The sequence below is a fragment of the Indicator indicator genome, chromosome 26 (genome assembly GCF_027791375.1).
Source record: "Indicator indicator isolate 239-I01 chromosome 26, UM_Iind_1.1, whole genome shotgun sequence".
Taxonomy (NCBI): Eukaryota; Metazoa; Chordata; class Aves; order Piciformes; family Indicatoridae; genus Indicator; species Indicator indicator.
Window position 1 is genome coordinate 16,270,456 of NC_072035.1, and position 20,885 is coordinate 16,291,340.

At 60.7% G+C, this 20,885-nt stretch overlaps 3 protein-coding genes across 6 annotated transcripts; all 3 read right to left on the reverse strand.

The window, feature by feature from the left end:
• Positions 1–1,930: 1,930 nt before the first annotated feature.
• MTFP1 (mitochondrial fission process 1) lies at positions 1,931–3,845 on the reverse strand. The gene is made up of 4 exons (XM_054392593.1): positions 3,794–3,845; positions 2,807–2,934; positions 2,499–2,731; positions 1,931–2,129 (listed from the first exon to the last, which is right to left on the reverse strand). Exons 1-4 carry the CDS (start codon positions 3,843–3,845, stop codon positions 2,054–2,056), a joined length of 489 nt encoding a protein of 162 aa, XP_054248568.1. The 3' UTR covers positions 1,931–2,053.
• Positions 3,846–4,592: 747 nt separating this feature from the next.
• Positions 4,593–9,472, reverse strand: LOC128975767 (SEC14-like protein 2). Of its 2 annotated transcripts, XM_054392793.1 has the most exons (12): positions 9,419–9,472; positions 8,088–8,163; positions 7,936–7,979; positions 7,674–7,733; positions 7,381–7,569; positions 6,301–6,396; positions 5,972–6,032; positions 5,811–5,894; positions 5,520–5,626; positions 5,289–5,428; positions 5,024–5,193; positions 4,593–4,932 (listed from the first exon to the last, which is right to left on the reverse strand). In XM_054392793.1, the coding sequence occupies exons 1-12, from the start codon at positions 9,470–9,472 to the stop codon at positions 4,820–4,822; spliced, it is 1,194 nt and encodes a 397-aa protein (XP_054248768.1). In that variant the 3' UTR covers positions 4,593–4,819. The 2 variants fall into 2 exon arrangements, with proteins under 2 accessions (XP_054248768.1, XP_054248769.1); XM_054392794.1 differs by lacking the exons at positions 7,381–7,569; positions 7,674–7,733.
• Positions 9,473–15,520: 6,048 nt separating this feature from the next.
• Positions 15,521–20,506, reverse strand: SEC14L2 (SEC14 like lipid binding 2). Of its 3 annotated transcripts, XM_054392849.1 has the most exons (12): positions 20,453–20,506; positions 19,122–19,197; positions 18,970–19,013; positions 18,708–18,767; positions 18,415–18,603; positions 17,335–17,430; positions 17,006–17,066; positions 16,845–16,928; positions 16,554–16,660; positions 16,323–16,462; positions 16,058–16,227; positions 15,521–15,966 (listed from the first exon to the last, which is right to left on the reverse strand). In XM_054392849.1, exons 1-12 carry the CDS (start codon positions 20,504–20,506, stop codon positions 15,854–15,856), a joined length of 1,194 nt encoding a protein of 397 aa, XP_054248824.1. In that variant the 3' UTR covers positions 15,521–15,853. The 3 variants fall into 3 exon arrangements, with proteins under 3 accessions (XP_054248824.1, XP_054248828.1, XP_054248827.1); XM_054392853.1 differs by lacking the exon at positions 20,453–20,506 and having other exon boundaries at positions 19,122–19,206; XM_054392852.1 differs by lacking the exons at positions 18,415–18,603; positions 18,708–18,767.
• Between the last annotated feature and the right edge of the window lie 379 nt (positions 20,507–20,885).

The window sequence follows — 20,885 nt, forward strand, 5'->3', positions numbered from 1 at the left end:
ACCTGTGGCTCCCAAAACACCATCCCTCCTGGGGCACCCTGGTGCCTGCTGGGGTGGCCTCAAGGCCATGAAGTTGAGTGGGAGGAGAGCAGGGTCCCTGAGGAAGGACATGGTGGTGTCTTGGCAGGTCTATGTGCACTGCCTGTTGATGGTGTGTGGACCTGGCAGTGTCCAGGGGCATGGTGCCAGGTCCTGCTTCTACAGCCAAGCCACAGCCAGGTAAGCTTGGCCCCGGGGAAGGGTCCCTGCCAGAGTCCCAGAACACCAGCACCCATGGGTGCTTTGGAAGCAGAAGCCACTCCTCAAGGGGATACATCTAGGGGACCAAGCCAACCTACTGCCATCAGGGTGCCATCTCTTTTCCCATGACAGCCAGCTGGCATCACCACAGGTCCCAGCTTCCTCCTGGTACAGATAAATTGGGAAGGTGCATAGTGACTCCTAGGGGGCATCTCCCTCTGGGGTGGCCAAGACCTGAAAGCAAGGTCCAGGCCAAGAGCTGGAGGGGCTTGCTGGCATGGCACCATTGTAGGTCTTGTGGTGGAGACTGGGTTCCCCTAGACCCTCTGCCCTAGAGCTCTGTCCTCTCCTTTCAGCTGGCACAACACAGAGGACCCTTCAGAGAGTGCCCTGTGCCACTGCTGTGACACCAGCTGTGCCCCTGGTGACCCCCTCTTTGGAGAGCTGCCAGGTACTGGGGCTGGGATGTAATGGCCTCACATTATTGGGGCCCCTTCCCTGGAGATATTCAAAGTGAGGTTCAACAGGGCTCTGGGCAACCTGACCTAGTTGAGGATGCCCCTGCTGACTGCAGAGGGGGTTGGACTGGATGACCTTTGGAGGTCTCTTCCAACTCAGACCATTCTCTGATTCTATTTGGAGTCCTGGGGGGGATTCTGAGGCTGGGACAGGCAGTACTGGCCATGTCCTCCCACAGGGTTCCCAGGAGAGGGGACACTCCAGCAGGGGACAGTTGGACCATTGCTAGTGCAAAAGCGGAAGATGCCATGGTATGAAGGTGAGCAGACAGCCCAACCTCCTCCCTGTGGACCCAAAGCCACCATCCCAGGTGCTGAGGCAACCTCTGAACCCCCTGCTTCGGTTTTTTGTTGCCATCCCCAGCCCCGTGCCGCACGGTGAAGAGGCTCCTGCTGGTTGCCCTGGCCCTGCTGGGCAGTGCCCTGGTGGCAGCCACCCTGGTGGGGGGTCTGCTGGGACTGGCCTTGGCCACCTGGCGCCTGAGGGGACAGCAGCAGCGATGGCAGCGGCAGAGACGTCATTGTCCCTTCCACGCCGAGCTGCAGAGTGTGGTGGGGGCCTTGGCCTCAAGGGAGTCAGAGAAAGGGGATGAGGTGGGTCCAGACTACCACAGCCTGGCACAAAGCTAGGTGTGAGCTGGGGACTCCCTTCCTCCCCCAATAAAAGGTGACTTTCCTTTCTCTAAAGCATCTCATGATGGTACCTTGTGGACACCACCATGGACTGGGGCTGTGCCACCACCCTTGGAAGCCACAACTCCTGGTTGTACCTCCTGGTACTAGATGTGGCTTCTGGTTGTGGTGGCATGGCCCCAGCCTGTGCTGTTGGAGCTGGTGGCTTCTGGCTGGGAGGATTTGGGTCTCTGGAGGCACCACTGAAGAGCTTGGACTCTTCAGGAGTGGTAACTCCTTAAGGGACATTGCTGGGGACTGTCCCAGGAGGGTGGTAGTGGTTTGTAGAGGGATGGAGGGGTTCCAGGTAGGGGTGATGGTAGGGTGGTCAGGACTTCTCTGGGGGTGCTGGGACCCCCCCCATTCCAGGGTGGGGGAACTCAGCCAGACCTCCAGACCTATATGTCTCCTCCAGAAGGGCACATGGCAATGGGTCCCCACCAGCTCTGGCATGGCACCCAAACATCACCCAGCATGGGGTCAGGTTTGAAATGGTTTATTAGGACCAGCCAAGGGGGGGAAGGGTGGCCACTAGGGGGCCTTCACCTGAGCAAAGATTCACAGTAGATGGGTCACAGCACCCCAAAACCAGCAGTGTGCTTCAGTGTCCCCAGAGTGGGGGCTCAGTGTGGGGCCGGGGGCTCTCCTGGTGGTGCGTAGAGCTTGCGGAGGCTGGAGTCCATCAGGAAATCCACAGTCCTGTGATAGAAGAGGGAGCCAGGGGAGGTCCTTGATGATGCTGGCCAAGATAAAGGGAGCTAGAACTGGCCCTCACTCCCCACTAGGGACCCTGTTCCTGATGGCCCCAACCCTACTAAAACCAGGCTTAGTGGCAGCTGCCCCTTGCTAATCACCAGCTCATGCTAATCTCTGTGCCATATGGCCACGTCCTGGCTGGACCCTGCCAAAGCCACTTTGGGGTGGGGACACCACCAGCCAGTCACTCCATGGTTCCCTCCACCTTGCTCTGAGCCCATACTGGGACCAGCTGCCTGGGGAAGAGAAGTACACAGGCTTCCACGGGCAGCAGGGAGCGGATAGTGAGCCCCAAGGAGGTGTCCCCCTTACCTGTCGATGGGGGTGATGATGAGGGGGATGGTGGCCAGCCCCAGGGCGGTGGTGGTCCAGCGGCGGATGGGCAGCGGCCAGCGGGTGAGGGCACCCAGCAGGGCCAGCGAGGCAGCGCAGAGGCGGTTGATGGTGATGCCCGGGATGGCCACTGAGGCCAGGCTCTGCCACACGAACGTGTCCACCACAGCCACCCCAACCCGCGTGGCCTGGGCGGGGTCCTGAGCATGGGCCTGGTAGGGACAGGGTGGGGGGTGTCAGTGTGGGTTGGGAGTAGTCTGGGAGAGTGGGGAAGGGGTGACACTCACGGCGGCAGCTTTCCGGCCCTTGTCGATGGCGTCAGCGGTCACGTAGGCAGTGGCCACGCCATAGCTGGCCCACACCACCGGCACCGGCACCAGTGGGCGGAAGGACTCGCCCACCTCATTGGCGTAACCTGGAGGTCAGGGGGGTCAGTGGGGCTGGGAACCAGCTGTGTCCCCATCACCCCTGCTCTAGGGGTGTCACTGGGAGCAAGGAGGGATGGATTGTGTGCAGAGGGGTTTGGAGTGGCGGGGTTGCCTTGGAGTCCTGATGCCACTGGGATGGTGGGGGCTGTTGGTGGACAGTGATAGTGACTGGTCCTAGTGCACACTGCCAGTACCCAGTAATGCTAATAATGACTGGTGCTGGTTCCCAGTGCCAGTACCCGGTGCTGATGACAGCGACCAGTTCCCAGTACCAGTACACAGCAGTGACTGGTCCTGGTACCAGTATCTGGTAGCAGTGACAGTGCCCTATCCCATTATGCAGTAACAATAACTGGTCCCTATACCTGGCAATTATGGCAGTGTCCACTGGCAGTGCCCAGCGTGTGGTGCTGGTACTCCGTACCTGTGTGCAGTACTGGTACCCAGTGTCAGCTCTTGGTGTGCAGTGCCATTACCCGGTGTCAGTGGCCAGTGCTTAGCATTAGTATCCAGTACAGGTACCCAGCGGCACTGCCCAGGACAAGTATCAGTGCCCAGTACACCACACGGTGCCCAATGTAGGTGCCCGCTACGGTGCCCGTTACACAGAGCCGGTGTTCAGTGTCAGTGCCAAGGACAAGTGTCAGCGTGTGCTGCCGGTACCGGTACCCCGTCCGCGACCCGATTTCAGTGCCTGAGGACGAGTGTCAGTGCCTGGTGCAATTTCCGGTGCTCGGTACCTAGTGTCAGTGCCCGATACCCGACGCAGTGCCCAGGGTCAGCGCGCGGTGCCAAGGCCCGAGGATGTGTCAGTTCCCGGTAGCGGGTGTAGGTGCCGGTGCTCACCCAGGTATCGGACCCACGTGTCCCGGTAAAGGTCGGGCTCCGCCGTCCCCATGACACGCGCGCTCCCGCCGCCGCCGCGGAACGGCGGCCTCACGCGCCCACCCGGCCCCGCCCCTCCAGGCGACGTCACAAGCCCCGCCCTCCAGCACGCGCCGGCTGCGAGATGGCGGCGTGGAGGGCGGGGTCTGGCTGCAACACGTGACCCGGAGGTGGTACGGGGCCGCGCGACCGTGCGTCACCCGGAGGCGGTGACGTAAACGGGAGGTGGAGCCAGGACGGGGAAAAGGAAGGTTCGGGTCTGGTACCGGCTGCGGGGCGGGAGAGGGGCACAGACCTGCGTATGGGGCTGACAGGGCAGCTGGCAGTCTGAGGGAGCAGTAGGGCCTGGTTATTGGACTGAGTGGGGTAGCAGTGCCCGCTTCTGGAGCTGGGCAGGGGGACCAGTGTGTGATTGCTGCCCCAGGGGATCGCTATCACAGTGTCGCAATACATTAGAGGTTGGAAGGGACCTGCAGAGACCATCGAGTCCAACCGCCCTGCCAAAGCATGATCACTGGTTATGGGGCTGAGGGGGCATCAGGGGCTGCTTGTGGGGCTGGAGAGGAGTCATAGGCCTGGTTATGGGGCGGAGTGGCAGTGCTGATTATGACATTAAGGGGGGGCAGCAGGAGCAGGTAAAGGAGCTGAGGGTGCAGCAAGGAGCTGGGGGACAAAACCAGCCAAGACACAGCTCAGTCTGTCTCTTTACTCCCTACACCACACAGCAGCAGGTGGGCACAGGACCTACATAAGGCACAGAGAGAAGGGGGACCTCAGGTGTGCTGTGCCACTCCAGCCCCCCACGTTGGTATGTGAGCTCCAGAGGCTCAACCCCCTTTCTCTATCCTCCCAGCCATCCTGGGGACACACAGCAGCCACCTGCCTGGCTGTGGGACCTCAGAGTCCCCTGCAGTGTGTCGGGGATCCAGGGCTGGGAGGGGGTCATCATTAGGGGCTGTGGGTGGGAGCCACCTCGCTGGGTTTGTCTCATACGTTCTGGATCTGCTGGGCAGAGGCAGCATCAGGCAGCAGCACCTCCACACTGTAGCTCACCTTCTTGGAGTGGAGGTAGCTGTAAGTGTTGTCAAAGCGCAGGACGTCTGCAGGAAGATGGGGTGGGGGGTGTCAGGGACATGGGGCACAGCTCAGTGGGAGACACCCAGCAGCCCAGGGGAAGGGTAGCACGCTCACAGATGCCAGCTGCGGAGCAGGTGAGGGATCCGTCCTCTGGCACCATGTGGGAGTTGTAGCGCTGGTTGGGGTACACCTCGGTCATGTCACCTGCCCGCTGCCGCTCCCCGGCCTTGGTCTTCAGATACACCCCAAAACCTATGTCGCCTCCCTCTGACTTGAACTGCCACCTGTGCAGGAGGGTCCGTGTGGTCGCACAGCAGGGCTGGGGACACCCACTGCCGTGTTCCCCACCACTGCCCGTGGCGTGGAGCCCCTTCCTCACCTGAGGACGCAGCCGGGGAAGAGGATCTCATGCTCGACCTGGTGGGAGGAGCTGCGGTTGACCACCGCGGTGTGGTCGTACTGCTGGGCCAGCTGGTCCCGCACGTAGTACTGCTTAGGGATTTCACCCCCATAGTTGATCTGGAAGAGGGTAGAGATGGATGTGTGGGTATGGAGACACCACCTGTTCCTCCCCCTCAAGGAAAGCGGGGGGGGGGGGGCCTTCTGTCACCTTGCTTGGGCACTTGGGGTTCCCATCAGGGTCTGTCATGGTGCCCCCATACTCCACTGGGATCTGACTGGGGTCAATGTACTTCTGTAGTTCCTCTTTCCAGTTGGCTGAGGGGGTGGAAGATAGCAGGGTATGGAAGGAGCTGTGGCCTTTGTGGGGAGCTCCAGCCCAGCTGGGACTCCCTCAGTGTAGGGGTTTCAGGTTCAGGGTGCAGGAGGGTACATGGCACCCTGTTTTTGCCTTCTACCCCACCAAGGGACAACCCCAAGGAGAGGGGGAGTCAGGACTCACATCCCAGGACCGCAACCTTCTTGCGGGTTTCCTCACTCAGCAGGTGCTTGACGAGGTTGTAGGCCACAGGGAAGATCTTGGGGGCTGGGGGGCAGATGGTGGGTGTTAGGGTGGGGATCAGCACCCAGCTGGGTGGGGTGGGACCCTGGGGCTGGACTCACCCTTCACAATAAAGAGGCGCTTGAGGCCCTCAGGGAAATTGTCCTCAAACATGGTCAGGAGCTGCAGGATGGGAAGAGCTCAGCTCCAGGTCATTTACCCCCATCCCACGTCCCCACCAGGTTGTGGAGGGAGCACGTCGGAGCACAGGCTGGGACTCTCCCACGCCAAAATGCCAGGGAGGGGGCATAGGGCACCAGCAGGAAACTGCTCTTGCATCATCCCTCAAGGCCATGAGTCAGCATGGATCCCTGCATCACCTCCACAATCTGAGATGGCCTCAGTCCCCTGCCAGGGAAGGAGGAGGGGGTTCAGGCAGAGGGTCCCTCACCTCCCCGTATATGTCCACAGCTGGCTTCCAGAGGTGCTTCAAGCCCAGGCCCTCGCAGTCATAGACCATCGTCACCGTCTCGATCTTCTTGCCCAGCTGAGATGGGAGGATTGAGGGTGAGGACTCAGGTGGTCCCCAGCCCCTGTGGAGACCCACAGGAGGGGTCTTCTGGCCAGCCCCAGGGACGAGGTGGTTCCTGATGGGCTGGCTTCTCTTGGCCAGAGCCTACTCTCAAGTGTTGGTGCAGGGAGAAGAGGCGCCATGGGCTGGCATGGGTGCTGAGACAGGGACATAGGCAGTTGGGGATGGAGAGATCATTGTCTGATGGTTTGGGGAGAACATGTGTGGACCAGATGTGGACTTAGAGAGCTGGCAGGAATATTGTCTGTGGCTGCAGAGACAGGACATGGACTTAATGGGACTGAGAAAGACATTGGGTGGTGAGGATAGACTGTGGACTTGTGGGGCTTGGCAGGGACATGGGATGTACAGGACATGGACTGGTGGGGTTGGGAGACAGCAGGGACATGGACTGGTGGGGTTGGAAAGGGTGTGAACCTACATGGCTGGGTTGTAGGAGTGGATAAGGGACTGTGGTGGGAGGGACAGGACATGGACTAAGGGGGGTACGCTGGACGTGGACCGATAGGGCTAGGGAGGACACTGATTGTTGGGAACCAACCAGACAGACTTATGGGGCTGGCATTGACATGGTCTGTGGCAGGATGGACAGGAGGTGGACTTGATGATCTTGGAAGTCTTTTCTAACCATAATGGTTCTATGGCTTGGGCTGGTGGGGCTGGATGGGATGTGAACCTGTAGTGCTAAGGAGGATATTGGCTGGTGGGGATGGACAAGACAGGAAATGAAGTTGGGAGAAACATGGTTTGTGTGGAGATGGAAAGGACATGGACTGGATGTGGACCTGTAGACCCGGGTAGAACATCAGGTTGTGGAGATGGAGCAGATGCGGACTTATGGGGCTGGCAGGGACGCAGTCTGGCAGGGCTGGTGGGGACATAGCTTGGTGGGGAGCTGGGCTGGCAGGCCTGGCGGGGTGTGGGCAGGCAGGCGCCCACCTTCTGGGTCTGCTTGTTGCACTCATGCCTCAGAATCTCGCAGTCACGGTACTTGTTCTTGAGCAGGTCCTGCTTGGAGGCGGAGAAGAGCAGCCCCTTGGCGTCCAGGGGCCCGATGATGTCATACCAGATGGGGCTGCCCTCCCGGTCGTAGCCACACATGCCCCCCGCCATGTACTTCCTGATCACCTGTGGGAGCAGCATGGGGGGTCTGGGGTCCGCACGTGGCTCCCCCTGGAGTCAGGGGGACAGTCCCCTCTAGGGACACCCACTCCAGGGCAGGGGACACCCACCTCTGGGGGTTCCCAAGCAAGGATGTTGTCGCCATCGATGTGCTTGCGGAACTCGACATACTGTGATGATAGGGGAGCAAAGCAAGCCAGGGTTGAGGAGATCTGGGGACACATCCATCCCACATGATGGGATGTTCCCCATGGGCAGGTCACCCTTGATGGCATAGGGGGACTGTTCTGGTGGCCCATCCTAGATGACAAGGGAGGTTGGCATCAGATAGGGTTTCCCCCTCCCCCAGTAAAAGTAGGGTGTTCCTCTCACCTTGCGTATCATTGCCTCCGACTTGGCCAGGTCGAAGGAACGCGCTGCAAGAGAACAGAGACCTCAACCACCAGCATCCCCAGCTCCACGTGGGGACCCTCCATGGAGTCTTCCAACTGCTCCCCGGTGTGTCTCCCCCACCCCAGGTTTACCTCGAAGCCATCTGAGGAGGAAATAGTCATCCTGGTCAGGCAAGGAGGGCAGCACATCCTGCAGCTTCTGCCGAAACTGTGGGAAGAAGAGGGACCATTCGAGGGGTCCTCACTCCCACCCCAAGAGCCCCAAGGTTGGAGGCTTGTCTGCCTCTCTCCTGTCTGTCCATCCTCTCCCTCAAAAAACGTCCCAGCCAGGAGTGGCACTTTTCCATTGAGAGAAGGGACACAAAAGGTCCCATCCTTGCCATCAAGTCCAGACATGATGAATGGCTGGTATCTGTCAGGGGACTATCCCCAGGTCAGCCATCAGGTGCCAGGTGTCCCCATGCTCATCACCTTGCACAAGGGTATGAGTAGGAGCTGCCACCCACAGCCTTGCCCTGCAGCCATGACCAACAGCATCCTTTGTGATGTCACCTTGTGTCCCCCTGCTCCAGTAACACATCAGCAAGTCACAACCAGGCCAGAGCTGGCAGGAGGGTGCAGAGCTTTGGGGGTAGGGTTTGGGGTTGGCAGGGCTTGGGACACCCTTGCCACATGGCCCTTGCACACCCTGGGCAGACTCCAGGCCAAATCTCCTTACCAGCCTGGGTCCTTCCCGTAAGGAGCCTGATTAGATTATCTGCCACTGAATTTAGGTGTAATTAAACCCTGGATTAGCTTCTCCACATGGAGGAAAACAAGGTGCCAACAGACAGGTTCCGCAGCTCGCCTTCCTTTGGCACTGCTTGGCACCCGGAGGGTTTTGTTTCCATGCCCCATGCCTGCTCCCACCCCCTGGCCTCCAGACCCCACTGGGGTCATTGCCCGCAGTGGAGTTTGGTTGGGTCGAAAAGACAGCGATAAGATAAAGTCTCCATCGTTGCCCTTTCGGTGTGATAGAATCCAGAGAAAGCCTGGGACCTCGGTGTGGTGCCCGTGGAGGCATGGCATGGCCACCATGGTGGGCAAGCAGTGCCATGGTGGGTGACCACCGCCCAATCGGCTGGGTGGGCATCCTCGGTGCATGGCAGAAGTTGCCATGGCAGCGTGGAAAGTTTCCCAGTGGGAAGGATGAGAGAGGGCACCTCAGTGCCCAGTCTCCGTAGGCCGGGCCACTGGTGGGATGGTCCAGTTGTTGGGAGCCCCCAGGACCCAGCGCGGAGGCTCCTTCCCACAGTCGGGCTCAGCCCGTGAGCTTGGGCCCGGGAGAGGGAGGGGGATGAAGCAGCGGAAGCACTCCGGGAGCGGGGGGGGTGATGCCCATCGCCGCGAGTGCGGGATGCAGCGGAGCAGCCCCGAAGGCCGGCTCTGGTTCCCTCCCGACACTGCCGCCGGTCCCGGCTCACCTGGGCAAGCGTCTCCGCCTGCCGTGGGCTGAGGTTCCCGACGTGGCCGCTCATAGTGCCGGGCGTCGAAGCTGAGACGCAGCAGCTCTGCCGGGGCCCGGCCGGCGGCGGGTAGCGAAGTCTCCCGAGCCCGCCCCCGCCCCGCCCAGCCCGGCCCGGCCCCGCCCCGCCCCGCCCAGCCTAGCCCAGCCCCGCCCAGCCTAGCCCAGCCCCGGCCTTGGACCCTGCCCGCCAGGTCAGCGGCCTCCCCGCCCCGGGACGCGTGGCAGGTGTGGGGACCAAGGGTGTATGGGTGCTGGAAAGGGTATGAGGGCTAGAGGGGATATGGGGTGGCAGGGGAGGGTGTGGGGACTGTGGGGGTCTTGGGGAGGCATGGGACCTATAGAGAGTTTGGAGGCTGTGGAAGGTATGGGGGAATGGGGAGATATGGGGGATAGAGGATGTACAGAGCTCTAGGGGTTGGGGGGTGTATGGGGGATGTGGGAACTGTAAGGGCTGAGCAGGAGTCCTGGTCAGGGGAAGTGGTCTCCTGTCGCCACTGTCCCTTCTCAGGAGTGCTCTATGTGTCCCATGGGGTCGTGCATGTCCCATGTAGCTGTGCATGGCCAATGGTGCTCTGCTTGTCCCATGACCCTGTGGATGTCCCACGGAACCACTGTGTCCCTTGGATGTTCCACAGAGATGTGAATATCCGACAGAGCCGTGTGTCCCCTCCCCTGCATGTCCCATGGACCCATTCACCTTCCACAGAACCATTAAGTGGCCCATGGAGCCATGTGTGTCCCTTGGAGCTGCAGATGTCTCATCAAGCCACCTGTACCCCATGAACCTATGGATACTTCACAGAGCCCTCTGCCTCCCCCAAGTGTCCCACGAAGCTGATCCCATGTCAGTGTTCTCTCCTTGGAGCAATGCTCACGGCAGCAGCCTCCAGCTTCCCATTTTTTGGGCTCTTCCACCATATTTGTGCAGGTCACCCATGCTGGGTGACCACCATTCCTGATCCATCCCAGGAGCCAGCTGGACTCCCAGGCTGCTGTTGTTTGCCAGCCAGACCCTTGGCAATGGGGAATTTTTGCCATGTGGTTAAGCTGGCTCCGGTTGCCAGCTGTGGGTGGAGGGGCCCTGCCTACCCAGGGATGAAATCCTCATGGTTGCATCATGATGGAGGACTTGGGGGACACTGGGGACACACCCAGTCCTGTCCCGCAGGTGTCCAGTCCCTGGCCCCGGTATGGCCCCTGCTGAAAGCAGGTCAGTGCCAGGGCCTGTGCTAATCCCCCCGGTAAATCCCCTCGCTGGCACACGTGCCAGGCACACGTGTCCCGAGCAGGCCCAAGACAGTGGCACTGCCGGGGCCACCTGGCCCATGCTGGTATAGCAAAGACTGAGGGGTGTCAAGTGTGGGGAGCAGTTGGATTTTGGGTTAGTGGGGTATGGGTGTGGGCTTGTGTCACCCAGGCTGGCTGTCCCCACACGTGTCATGGGCTTGGGTTGCAGGTGGGTGCAGGGCTGTGCATGCCCTGCTGTTCCCACAGCCATGACCCCAAGTGTATGCCTGTCCCCATGGTACCCCCATGGCCCTGTGGTACTCCCCTGTGCATTCTCAGGGAACTAGTACCAGGGAGAACCATAAGGGGCTGTGTTCCTATGCCTGGAATTATCCCTGTCCCTGTTTCTGTCCCTCTCTTAGTGCCTCTTCCAGTCCCTGTGTTGGTCTTGTCCCTATTTCCCTATTGCCATGCATGTTGTTGGTCCTGGTGCCAGTTGCTCCTCCTGTCCCTGCCCTTATTGCTCTTACTGTCCTTGTGCCCAGCTTGGCCCTGGCTCTTGTCACTGTCTTGACCCCAGTGTCCACTCCCTGTCCTTATTCGAATCCTTGTCCTAGCCTCCCTGTCTCTGTCCTGATCCGTGTCACCACCCTTTTCCCGGTACCAGTCCCTGTCCCATTGCAGGTTCCCAGCCCTTGTCTGAGTCTCAGCCTTTGTCCTGATGCCAGTTCCTCATTTTGATCTTGGCCTTTGTTCCTGTCCCTGGCCTGGCCATTGTCCCTGTCCCTATCTCCATTCTGGTCCCAGTTCTTGTCCCTGTCCCAGTGAGAGTACCTTGTACTGTCCCTATCCTTTTTCTGGCCTCTGTCCCTGTCCCTGTTTCTGGTGCCAGTCCTGTTCTTGGTGCCCGTCTCTCTTCCAGTGCCTCTCAGTACTTGTCAGAATCAGTCTGGTTGGAAGAGGAGACCATCCAGTCCAACCCTTGACCCAGCTCTGAAGGATTAACACCAAATCATGTCAAGTGCGAGGTCCACACACCACTTGAACAGCTTCCAAGGATGGTGAACTCCAGCACTGCCCTGGGCAGCCTGTTCCAAGGTTTGAGAACTCTTTCAGTGAAGAAATATTTCCTGAGATCCAGCCTGAGCCTCCCTTGCTGCAGCTTGGAACTAGTTCATCTGGTTCTGTCACTTGACACCAAGGAGAAGAGGCTGCCCTCTCCTCACTCCAACCTCCCTTCAGGGAGCTGTAGAGAGCAATGAGGTCTCCATTCAGCCTCCTCCTCTCCAACTTGAGCACCCCCAGCTCCCTTAGGCCCTCCTCGTGGGCCATGTGCTCCAGGCCCTTCTCCAGCCTCATTGCCCTTCTCTGGACACTGTCCAGCCCCTCAGTGTCCTTCCTGTAGTGAGGGGCCCAGAGCTGAACACAACACTCAGGGGGATGGTCACCTCCTGTTCCTGCTGCCCACCCTGTTTCTAACACAAGCCAGGATGCCATTGGCCTGCTTGGCCACCTGGGCACTGCTGACTCATATTCAATGACTGCCATCCAACACCCCCGGGTCCCTCTCCGAGTCACAGCTTTCCAACCACACGTCCCTGAGTCTGTAGCTCCCCACGGGGTTGTTGTGACCCAGGTGCAGCGCTTGGCCCCGTGAGCCCCGTCCCGGTCCCTGTTCCCATCTCGGTGCCGGTTCTTGTCCCTGCCCCATCCCTATCTGTATGCCAGTCCTTGTCCGCGCCCCAGTAGCGGTTCCCATTCCTATCCCTGCCGCGGTCCTCGTCCCAGTCCCGTCCCCGTTTCAGGTGTCAGTCCAGTTGCGGACTCTCCGTCTCCCCGCGGCGACTCAGTGGATCCTCCGGGGCGGCAGGGGGCGCTGCGGACAGTGCGGAGCAGAGCGATGCAGAGCCCTGTGCCGGGCTGGGCTGGGCCCGGAGTGGCGCCGGGAGCGGAGCACGGGCTGGGAGCGGGACGCGGGCTGGGAGCGGGACCTGCTGCCTGCGTGGAGGTGGCTGTGGCGGTGGCCGGCTCAGGGAATGACGGCGGAGCGGCTGCGAGGTCCGGCGGCTCCTACAAGTTACGCGGGGCCGTGCTGGACGTAGCGGTGGCGGCCCGGCCGGGGTGGGCCGGACCGGGGGGCCTCCGGGAGGAGGAAGAGGAGGAGATCCGCGGGCGGCTACTGCTGGTGAGCACTGGGCACCTGGGGGTCTGGAGGGGACTGTGGGTACCGCGACAGGAGTGGGTACCTGGGGGGCTGGAGGCCACTGTGGACACCGGGACAGGAGCGGGCACCTGGGGGGCTGGAGGGGACTGTGGGCACCGGGACTTGGTGGGAATGGGAAAGGGGGGAGTAATGGGGAGTGGGGGGCACTGAGAGGCATTGGAGGGGGTCAGTGGGTATCGGAAGGGATTGCTTTGGGCACTGTGGGGAGTGGGGGAGGGAGTGTGGGGAGCTGAGGGAATTGGGATGCAGAAGGCACTGTGGGCACAGGGAGGGGAAGCGTTGGGGTCTGGAGGGCACTGGGGGGAGCTGTGGGCAGTTGTGGGGGAAGCTATGGAATCGTTGGGATTCGGCGCAAATTAGCGAGGCCAGCTGGTTGACAACATGGCACCAGCATCCCTGCTGCCTTTGTTGGTGTTTATCTCAGCCTCCTACAATTCTGGCCCCTCCTTAGTGCTTCTTACCTGTGGTAATTGGTATTGCTGCCATGGTGTCACCTGGGGAAACCGAGGAATGGAGCTGGGAGAGAGACATCAGTGCAGGGCTGCTCAGAGGGCCAGGAAGGGGACAACTTAGTGCCACCTCTCCTGTGTATTCTCTGTTCCCAGTGTCCCCTCAGTGTGAACTGCTTATCTCTATGGGGAAGTGGCTGTTCCCTGTCAGTGGGGTGCTGTGGGATGGGTCCTGCTGCATCCATGGGACTGAGGCTCCTCTTTGCTTTCTGCTCACAGGGGGCTCCGGGCTACAGCTAGGATCACCTACCAGGCAGTGCTGCTGGAGGACCTGGTTCGTAGGTTCTCTTCCTCCTCTTCTTCCAACTCCTTCTCCTTCTCCTCTTCCTTCACTTTTTTCCAGCCCTCTCTGTCCTGGTTAGAGGGCAGAGGCATGACTGTGCCCACCCAGATTTCCCAGGCCAATGTGGAGGCCAAGCTGCAGGGAGCAGGAGCCAGCTCCATGAAGGCTGTTTGTGCTGGTGGTGTCTTGGTTTCCCCAGAGACTCACTCCATGGGAGTGGGGCAGCTGGCAGCCACCTGCTTCCTCCTGCCCTCCACCCAGCATGGCCAGGTCATGCCCACTCGCTTGGGCAGCGCTGGGAGTGATGGTGGCTGTCAGCAATGCCATCTTTTGCCTCGCAGGGAGTGACCCTCACCCTGTGGTCCACTTGTGGCCTCTCCCGAGGAGGTCTCTATGGGGAGTGGCAGGGAGTCATCTGCACAGGGGAAAACAGCTCACAGGTCCAGGTACGTTCATCAGTGCCACCGAGGGCTCCACATGGAGCTGGAGCTCCTGGCACGGGGGCAGGGGCAATGGTGGGACTGGGAGTGGCATGGGGAAGAGAAGCACACAGGCTTCTACGGGCTGCAGAGAGGGCATAGTGAGCCCCAAGGAGGTGTCCCTCTTACCTGTCGATGGAGGTGATGTTGGTGGTCAGCCTTAGGGAGGTGGTGGTCCATCAGCGGACAGGCAGTGGCCAACAGTTGAGGGCACCCAGCAAGGCCAGCGAGACGGTGCAGTGACTGGTCCCTATACCTGGCAATCATGGCAGTGTCCACTGGCAGTGCCCAGTGTGTGGTGCTGGTACTCTGTACCTGTGTTTAGTGTGCAGTACTGGTACTCAGTGTCAGCTCTTGGTGTGTGGTGCCATTACCTGGTGTCAGTGGCCAGTGCTTAGCATTAGTATCCAGTACAGGAACTGGTATCCAGTGCCCAGGACAAGTATCAGTGCCCAGTACCCCACACAGCGCCCAGTGTAGGTGCCCGCTACAGTGCCCTGTACCCAGAGCCGGTGTTGAGTGTCAGTGTGTGCTGCCGGTACCCGGTGTCAGTGCCCGGTACCCCGTCCAGCAGTTCAGCACCCGGTTTCAGTGCCTTAGGACGAGTATCAGTGCCTGGTGCAATTTCCGGTGCTCGGTACGTAGTGTCAGTGCCCGATACCCGACGCAGTGCCCAGGGTCAGCCGTACCCATGACACGCGCGCTCCCGCCGCCGCGGCGCTACGGCGGCAGCACGCCCCTGCCCCGCCCCCGCCCCTCCTGGCGACGTCACAAGCCCCGCCCTCCGGCACGCGCCGGCTGCGAGATGGCGGCGTGGAGGGCGGGGTCTGGCTGCAACACGTGACCCGGAGGTGGTACGGGGCCGCGCGACCGTGCGTCACCCGGAGGCGGTGACGTAAACGGGAGGTGGAGCCAGGACGGGGAAAAGGAAGGTTCGGGTCTGGTACCGGCTGCGGGGCGGGAGAGGGGCACAGACCTGCGTATGGGGCTGACAGGGCAGCTGGCAGTCTGAGGGAGCAGTAGGGCCTGGTTATTGGACTGAGTGGGGTAGCAGTGCCCGCTTCTGGAGCTGGGCAGGGGGACCAGTGTGTTATTGCTACCCCAGGGGATCGCTATCACAGTGTCGCAATACATTAGAGGTTGGAAGGGACCTGCAGAGACCATCGAGTCCAACCGCCCTGCCAAAGCATGATCACTGGTTATGGGGCTGAGGGGGCATCAGGGGCTGCTTGTGGGGCTGGAGAGGAGTCATAGGCCTGGTTATGGGGCGGAGTGGCAGTGCTGATTATGACATCAAGGGGGGGGCAGCAGGAGCAGGTAAAGGAGCTGAGGGTGCAGCAAGGAGCTGGGGGACAAAACCAGCCAAGACACAGCTCAGTCTGTCTCTTTACTCCCTACACCACACAGCAGCAGGTGGGCACAGGACCTACATAAGGCACAGAGAGAAGGGGGACCTCAGGTGCGCTGTGCCACTCCAGTCCCCCACGTTGGTGTGTGAGCTCCAGGGGCTCAACCCCCTTTCTCTATCCTCCCAGCCATCCTGGGGACACACAGCAGCCACCTGCCTGGCTGTGGGACCTCAGAGTCCCCTGCAGTGTGTCGGGGATCCAGGGCTGGGAGGGGGTCATCATTAGGGGCTGTGGGTGGGAGCCACCTCGCTGGGTTTGTCTCATACGTTCTGGATCTGCTGGGCAGAGGCAGCATCAGGCAGCAGCACCTCCACACTGTAGCTCACCTTCTTGGAGTGGAGGTAGCTGTAAGTGTTGTCAAAGCGCAGGACGTCTGCAGGAAGATGGGGTGGGGGGTGTCAGGGACATGGGGCACAGCTCAGTGGGAGACACCCAGCAGCCCAGGGGAAGGGTAGCACGCTCACAGATGCCAGCTGCGGAGCAGGTGAGGGATCCGTCCTCTGGCACCATGTGGGAGTTGTAGCGCTGGTTGGGGTACACCTCGGTCATGTCACCTGCCCGCTGCCGCTCCCCGGCCTTGGTCTTCAGATACACCCCAAAACCTATGTCGCCTCCCTCTGACTTGAACTGCCACCTGTGCAGGAGGGTCCGTGTGGTCGCACAGCAGGGCTGGGGACACCCACTGCCGTGTTCCCCACCACTGCCCGTGGCGTGGAGCCCCTTCCTCACCTGAGGACGCAGCCGGGGAAGAGGATCTCATGCTCGACCTGGTGGGAGGAGCTGCGGTTGACCACCGCGGTGTGGTCGTACTGCTGGGCCAGCTGGTCCCGCACGTAGTACTGCTTAGGGATTTCACCCCCATAGTTGATCTGGAAGAGGGTAGAGATGGATGTGTGGGTATGGAGACACCACCTGTTCCTCCCCCTCAAGGAAAGCGGGGGGGGGGGGGCCTTCTGTCACCTTGCTTGGGCACTTGGGGTTCCCATCAGGGTCTGTCATGGTGCCCCCATACTCCACTGGGATCTGACTGGGGTCAATGTACTTCTGTAGTTCCTCTTTCCAGTTGGCTGAGGGGGTGGAAGATAGCAGGGTATGGAAGGAGCTGTGGCCTTTGTGGGGAGCTCCAGCCCAGCTGGGACTCCCTCAGTGTAGGGGTTTCAGGTTCAGGGTGCAGGAGGGTACATGGCACCCTGTTTTTGCCTTCTACCCCACCAAGGGACAACCCCAAGGAGAGGGGGAGTCAGGACTCACATCCCAGGACCGCAACCTTCTTGCGGGTTTCCTCACTCAGCAGGTGCTTGACGAGGTTGTAGGCCACAGGGAAGATCTTGGGGGCTGGGGGGCAGATGGTGGGTGTTAGGGTGGGGATCAGCACCCAGCTGGGTGGGGTGGGACCCTGGGGCTGGACTCACCCTTCACAATAAAGAGGCGCTTGAGGCCCTCAGGGAAATTGTCCTCAAACATGGTCAGGAGCTGCAGGATGGGAAGAGCTCAGCTCCAGGTCATTTACCCCCATCCCACGTCCCCACCAGGTTGTGGAGGGAGCACGTCGGAGCACAGGCTGGGACTCTCCCACGCCAAAATGCCAGGGAGGGGGCATAGGGCACCAGCAGGAAACTGCTCTTGCATCATCCCTCAAGGCCATGAGTCAGCATGGATCCCTGCATCACCTCCACAATCTGAGATGGCCTCAGTCCCCTGCCAGGGAAGGAGGAGGGGGTTCAGGCAGAGGGTCCCTCACCTCCCCGTATATGTCCACAGCTGGCTTCCAGAGGTGCTTCAAGCCCAGGCCCTCGCAGTCATAGACCATCGTCACCGTCTCGATCTTCTTGCCCAGCTGAGATGGGAGGATTGAGGGTGAGGACTCAGGTGGTCCCCAGCCCCTGTGGAGACCCACAGGAGGGGTCTTCTGGCCAGCCCCAGGGACGAGGTGGTTCCTGATGGGCTGGCTTCTCTTGGCCAGAGCCTACTCTCAAGTGTTGGTGTAGGGAGAAGAGGCGCCATGGGCTGGCATGGGTGCTGAGACAGGGACATAGGCAGTTGGGGATGGAGAGATCATTGTCTGATGGGTTGGGGAGAACATGTGTGGACCAGATGTGGACTTAGAGAGCTGGCAGGAATATTGTCTGTGGCTGCAGAGACAGGACATGGACTTAATGGGACTGAGAAAGACATTGGGTGGTGAGGATAGACTGTGGACTTGTGGGGCTTGGCAGGGACATGGGATGTACAGGACATGGACTGGTGGGGTTGGGAGACAGCAGGGACATGGACTGGTGGGGTTGGAAAGGGTGTGAACCTACATGGCTGGGTTGTAGGAGTGGATAAGGGACTGTGGTGGGAGGGACAGGACATGGACTAAGGGGGGTACGCTGGACGTGGACCGATAGGGCTAGGGAGGACACTGATTGTTGGGAACCAACCAGACAGACTTATGGGGCTGGCATTGACATGGTCTGTGGCAGGATGGACAGGAGGTGGACTTGATGATCTTGGAAGTCTTTTCTAACCATAATGGTTCTATGGCTTGGGCTGGTGGGGCTGGATGGGATGTGAACCTGTAGTGCTAAGGAGGATATTGGCTGGTGGGGATGGACAAGACAGGAAATGAAGTTGGGAGAAACATGGTTTGTGTGGAGATGGAAAGGACATGGACTGGATGTGGACCTGTAGACCCGGGTAGAACATCAGGTTGTGGAGATGGAGCAGATGCGGACTTATGGGGCTGGCAGGGACGCAGTCTGGCAGGGCTGGTGGGGACATAGCTTGGTGGGGAGCTGGGCTGGCAGGCCTGGCGGGGTGTGGGCAGGCAGGCGCCCACCTTCTGGGTCTGCTTGTTGCACTCATGCCTCAGAATCTCGCAGTCACGGTACTTGTTCTTGAGCAGGTCCTGCTTGGAGGCGGAGAAGAGCAGCCCCTTGGCGTCCAGGGGCCCGATGATGTCATACCAGATGGGGCTGCCCTCCCGGTCGTAGCCACACATGCCCCCCGCCATGTACTTCCTGATCACCTGTGGGAGCAGCATGGGGGGTCTGGGGTCCGCACGTGGCTCCCCCTGGAGTCAGGGGGACAGTCCCCTCTAGGGACACCCACTCCAGGGCAGGGGACACCCACCTCTGGGGGTTCCCAAGCAAGGATGTTGTCGCCATCGATGTGCTTGCGGAACTCGACATACTGTGATGATAGGGGAGCAAAGCAAGCCAGGGTTGAGGAGATCTGGGGACACATCCATCCCACATGATGGGATGTTCCCCATGGGCAGGTCACCCTTGATGGCATAGGGGGACTGTTCTGGTGGCCCATCCTAGATGACAAGGGAGGTTGGCATCAGATAGGGTTTCCCCCTCCCCCAGTAAAAGTAGGGTGTTCCTCTCACCTTGCGTATCATTGCCTCCGACTTGGCCAGGTCGAAGGAACGCGCTGCAAGAGAACAGAGACCTCAACCACCAGCATCCCCAGCTCCACGTGGGGACCCTCCATGGAGTCTTCCAACTGCTCCCCGGTGTGTCTCCCCCACCCCAGGTTTACCTCGAAGCCATCTGAGGAGGAAATAGTCATCCTGGTCAGGCAAGGAGGGCAGCACATCCTGCAGCTTCTGCCGAAACTGTGGGAAGAAGAGGGACCATTCGAGGGGTCCTCACTCCCACCCCAAGAGCCCCAAGGTTGGAGGCTTGTCTGCCTCTCTCCTGTCTGTCCATCCTCTCCCTCAAAAAACGTCCCAGCCAGGAGTGGCACTTTTCCATTGAGAGAAGGGACACAAAAGGTCCCATCCTTGCCATCAAGTCCAGACATGATGAATGGCTGGTATCTGTCAGGGGACTATCCCCAGGTCAGCCATCAGGTGCCAGGTGTCCCCATGCTCATCACCTTGCACAAGGGTATGAGTAGGAGCTGCCACCCACAGCCTTGCCCTGCAGCCATGACCAACAGCATCCTTTGTGATGTCACCTTGTGTCCCCCTGCTCCAGTAACACATCAGCAAGTCACAACCAGGCCAGAGCTGGCAGGAGGGTGCAGAGCTTTGGGGGTAGGGTTTGGGGTTGGCAGGGCTTGGGACACCCTTGCCACATGGCCCTTGCACACCCTGGGCAGACTCCAGGCCAAATCTCCTTACCAGCCTGGGTCCTTCCCGTAAGGAGCCTGATTAGATTATCTGCCACTGAATTTAGGTGTAATTAAACCCTGGATTAGCTTCTCCACATGGAGGAAAACAAGGTGCCAACAGACAGGTTCCGCAGCTCGCCTTCCTTTGGCACTGCTTGGCACCCGAAGGGTTTTGTTTCCATGCCCCATGCCTGCTCCCACCCCCTGGCCTCCAGACCCCACTGGGGTCATTGCCCGCAGTGGAGTTTGGTTGGGTCGAAAAGACAGCGATAAGATAAAGTCTCCATCGTTGCCCTTTCGGTGTGATAGAATCCAGAGAAAGCCTGGGACCTCGGTGTGGTGCCCGTGGAGGCATGGCATGGCCACCATGGTGGGCAAGCAGTGCCATGGTGGGTGACCACCGCCCAATCGGCTGGGTGGGCATCCTCGGTGCATGGCAGAAGTTGCCATGGCAGCGTGGAAAGTTTCCCAGTGGGAAGGATGAGAGAGGGCACCTCAGTGCCCAGTCTCCGTAGGCCGGGCCACTGGTGGGATGGTCCAGTTGTTGGGAGCCCCCAGGACCCAGCGCGGAGGCTCCTTCCCACAGTCGGGCTCAGCCCGTGAGCTTGGGCCCGGGAGAGGGAGGGGGATGGAGCAGCGGAAGCACTCCGGGAGCGGGGGGGGTGATGCCCATCGCCGCGAGTGCGGGATGCAGCGGAGCAGCCCCGAAGGCCGGCTCTGGTTCCCTCCCGACACTGCCGCCGGTCCCGGCTCACCTGGGCAAGCGTCTCCGCCTGCCGTGGACTGAGGTTCCCGACGTGGCCGCTCATAGTGCCGGGCGTCGGAGCTGAGACGCAGCAGCTCTGCCGGGGCCCGGTCCGGTGGCGGGTAGCGAAGTCTCCCGAGCCCGGCCCCGCCCCGCCCAGCCCGGCCCGGCCCCGCCCCGCCCAGCCTAGCCCAGCCCCGGCCTTGGACCCTGCCCGCCAGGTCAGCGGCCTCCCCGCCCCGGGACGCGTGGCAGGTGTGGGGACCAAGGGTGTATGGGTGCTGGAAAGGGTATGAGGGCTAGAGGGGATATGGGGTGGCAGGGGAGGGTGTGGGGACTGTGGGAGTCATGGGGAGGCATGGGACCTATAGAGAGTTTGGAGGCTGTGGAAGGTATGGGGGAATGGGGAGATATGGGGGATAGAGGATGTACAGAGCTCTAGG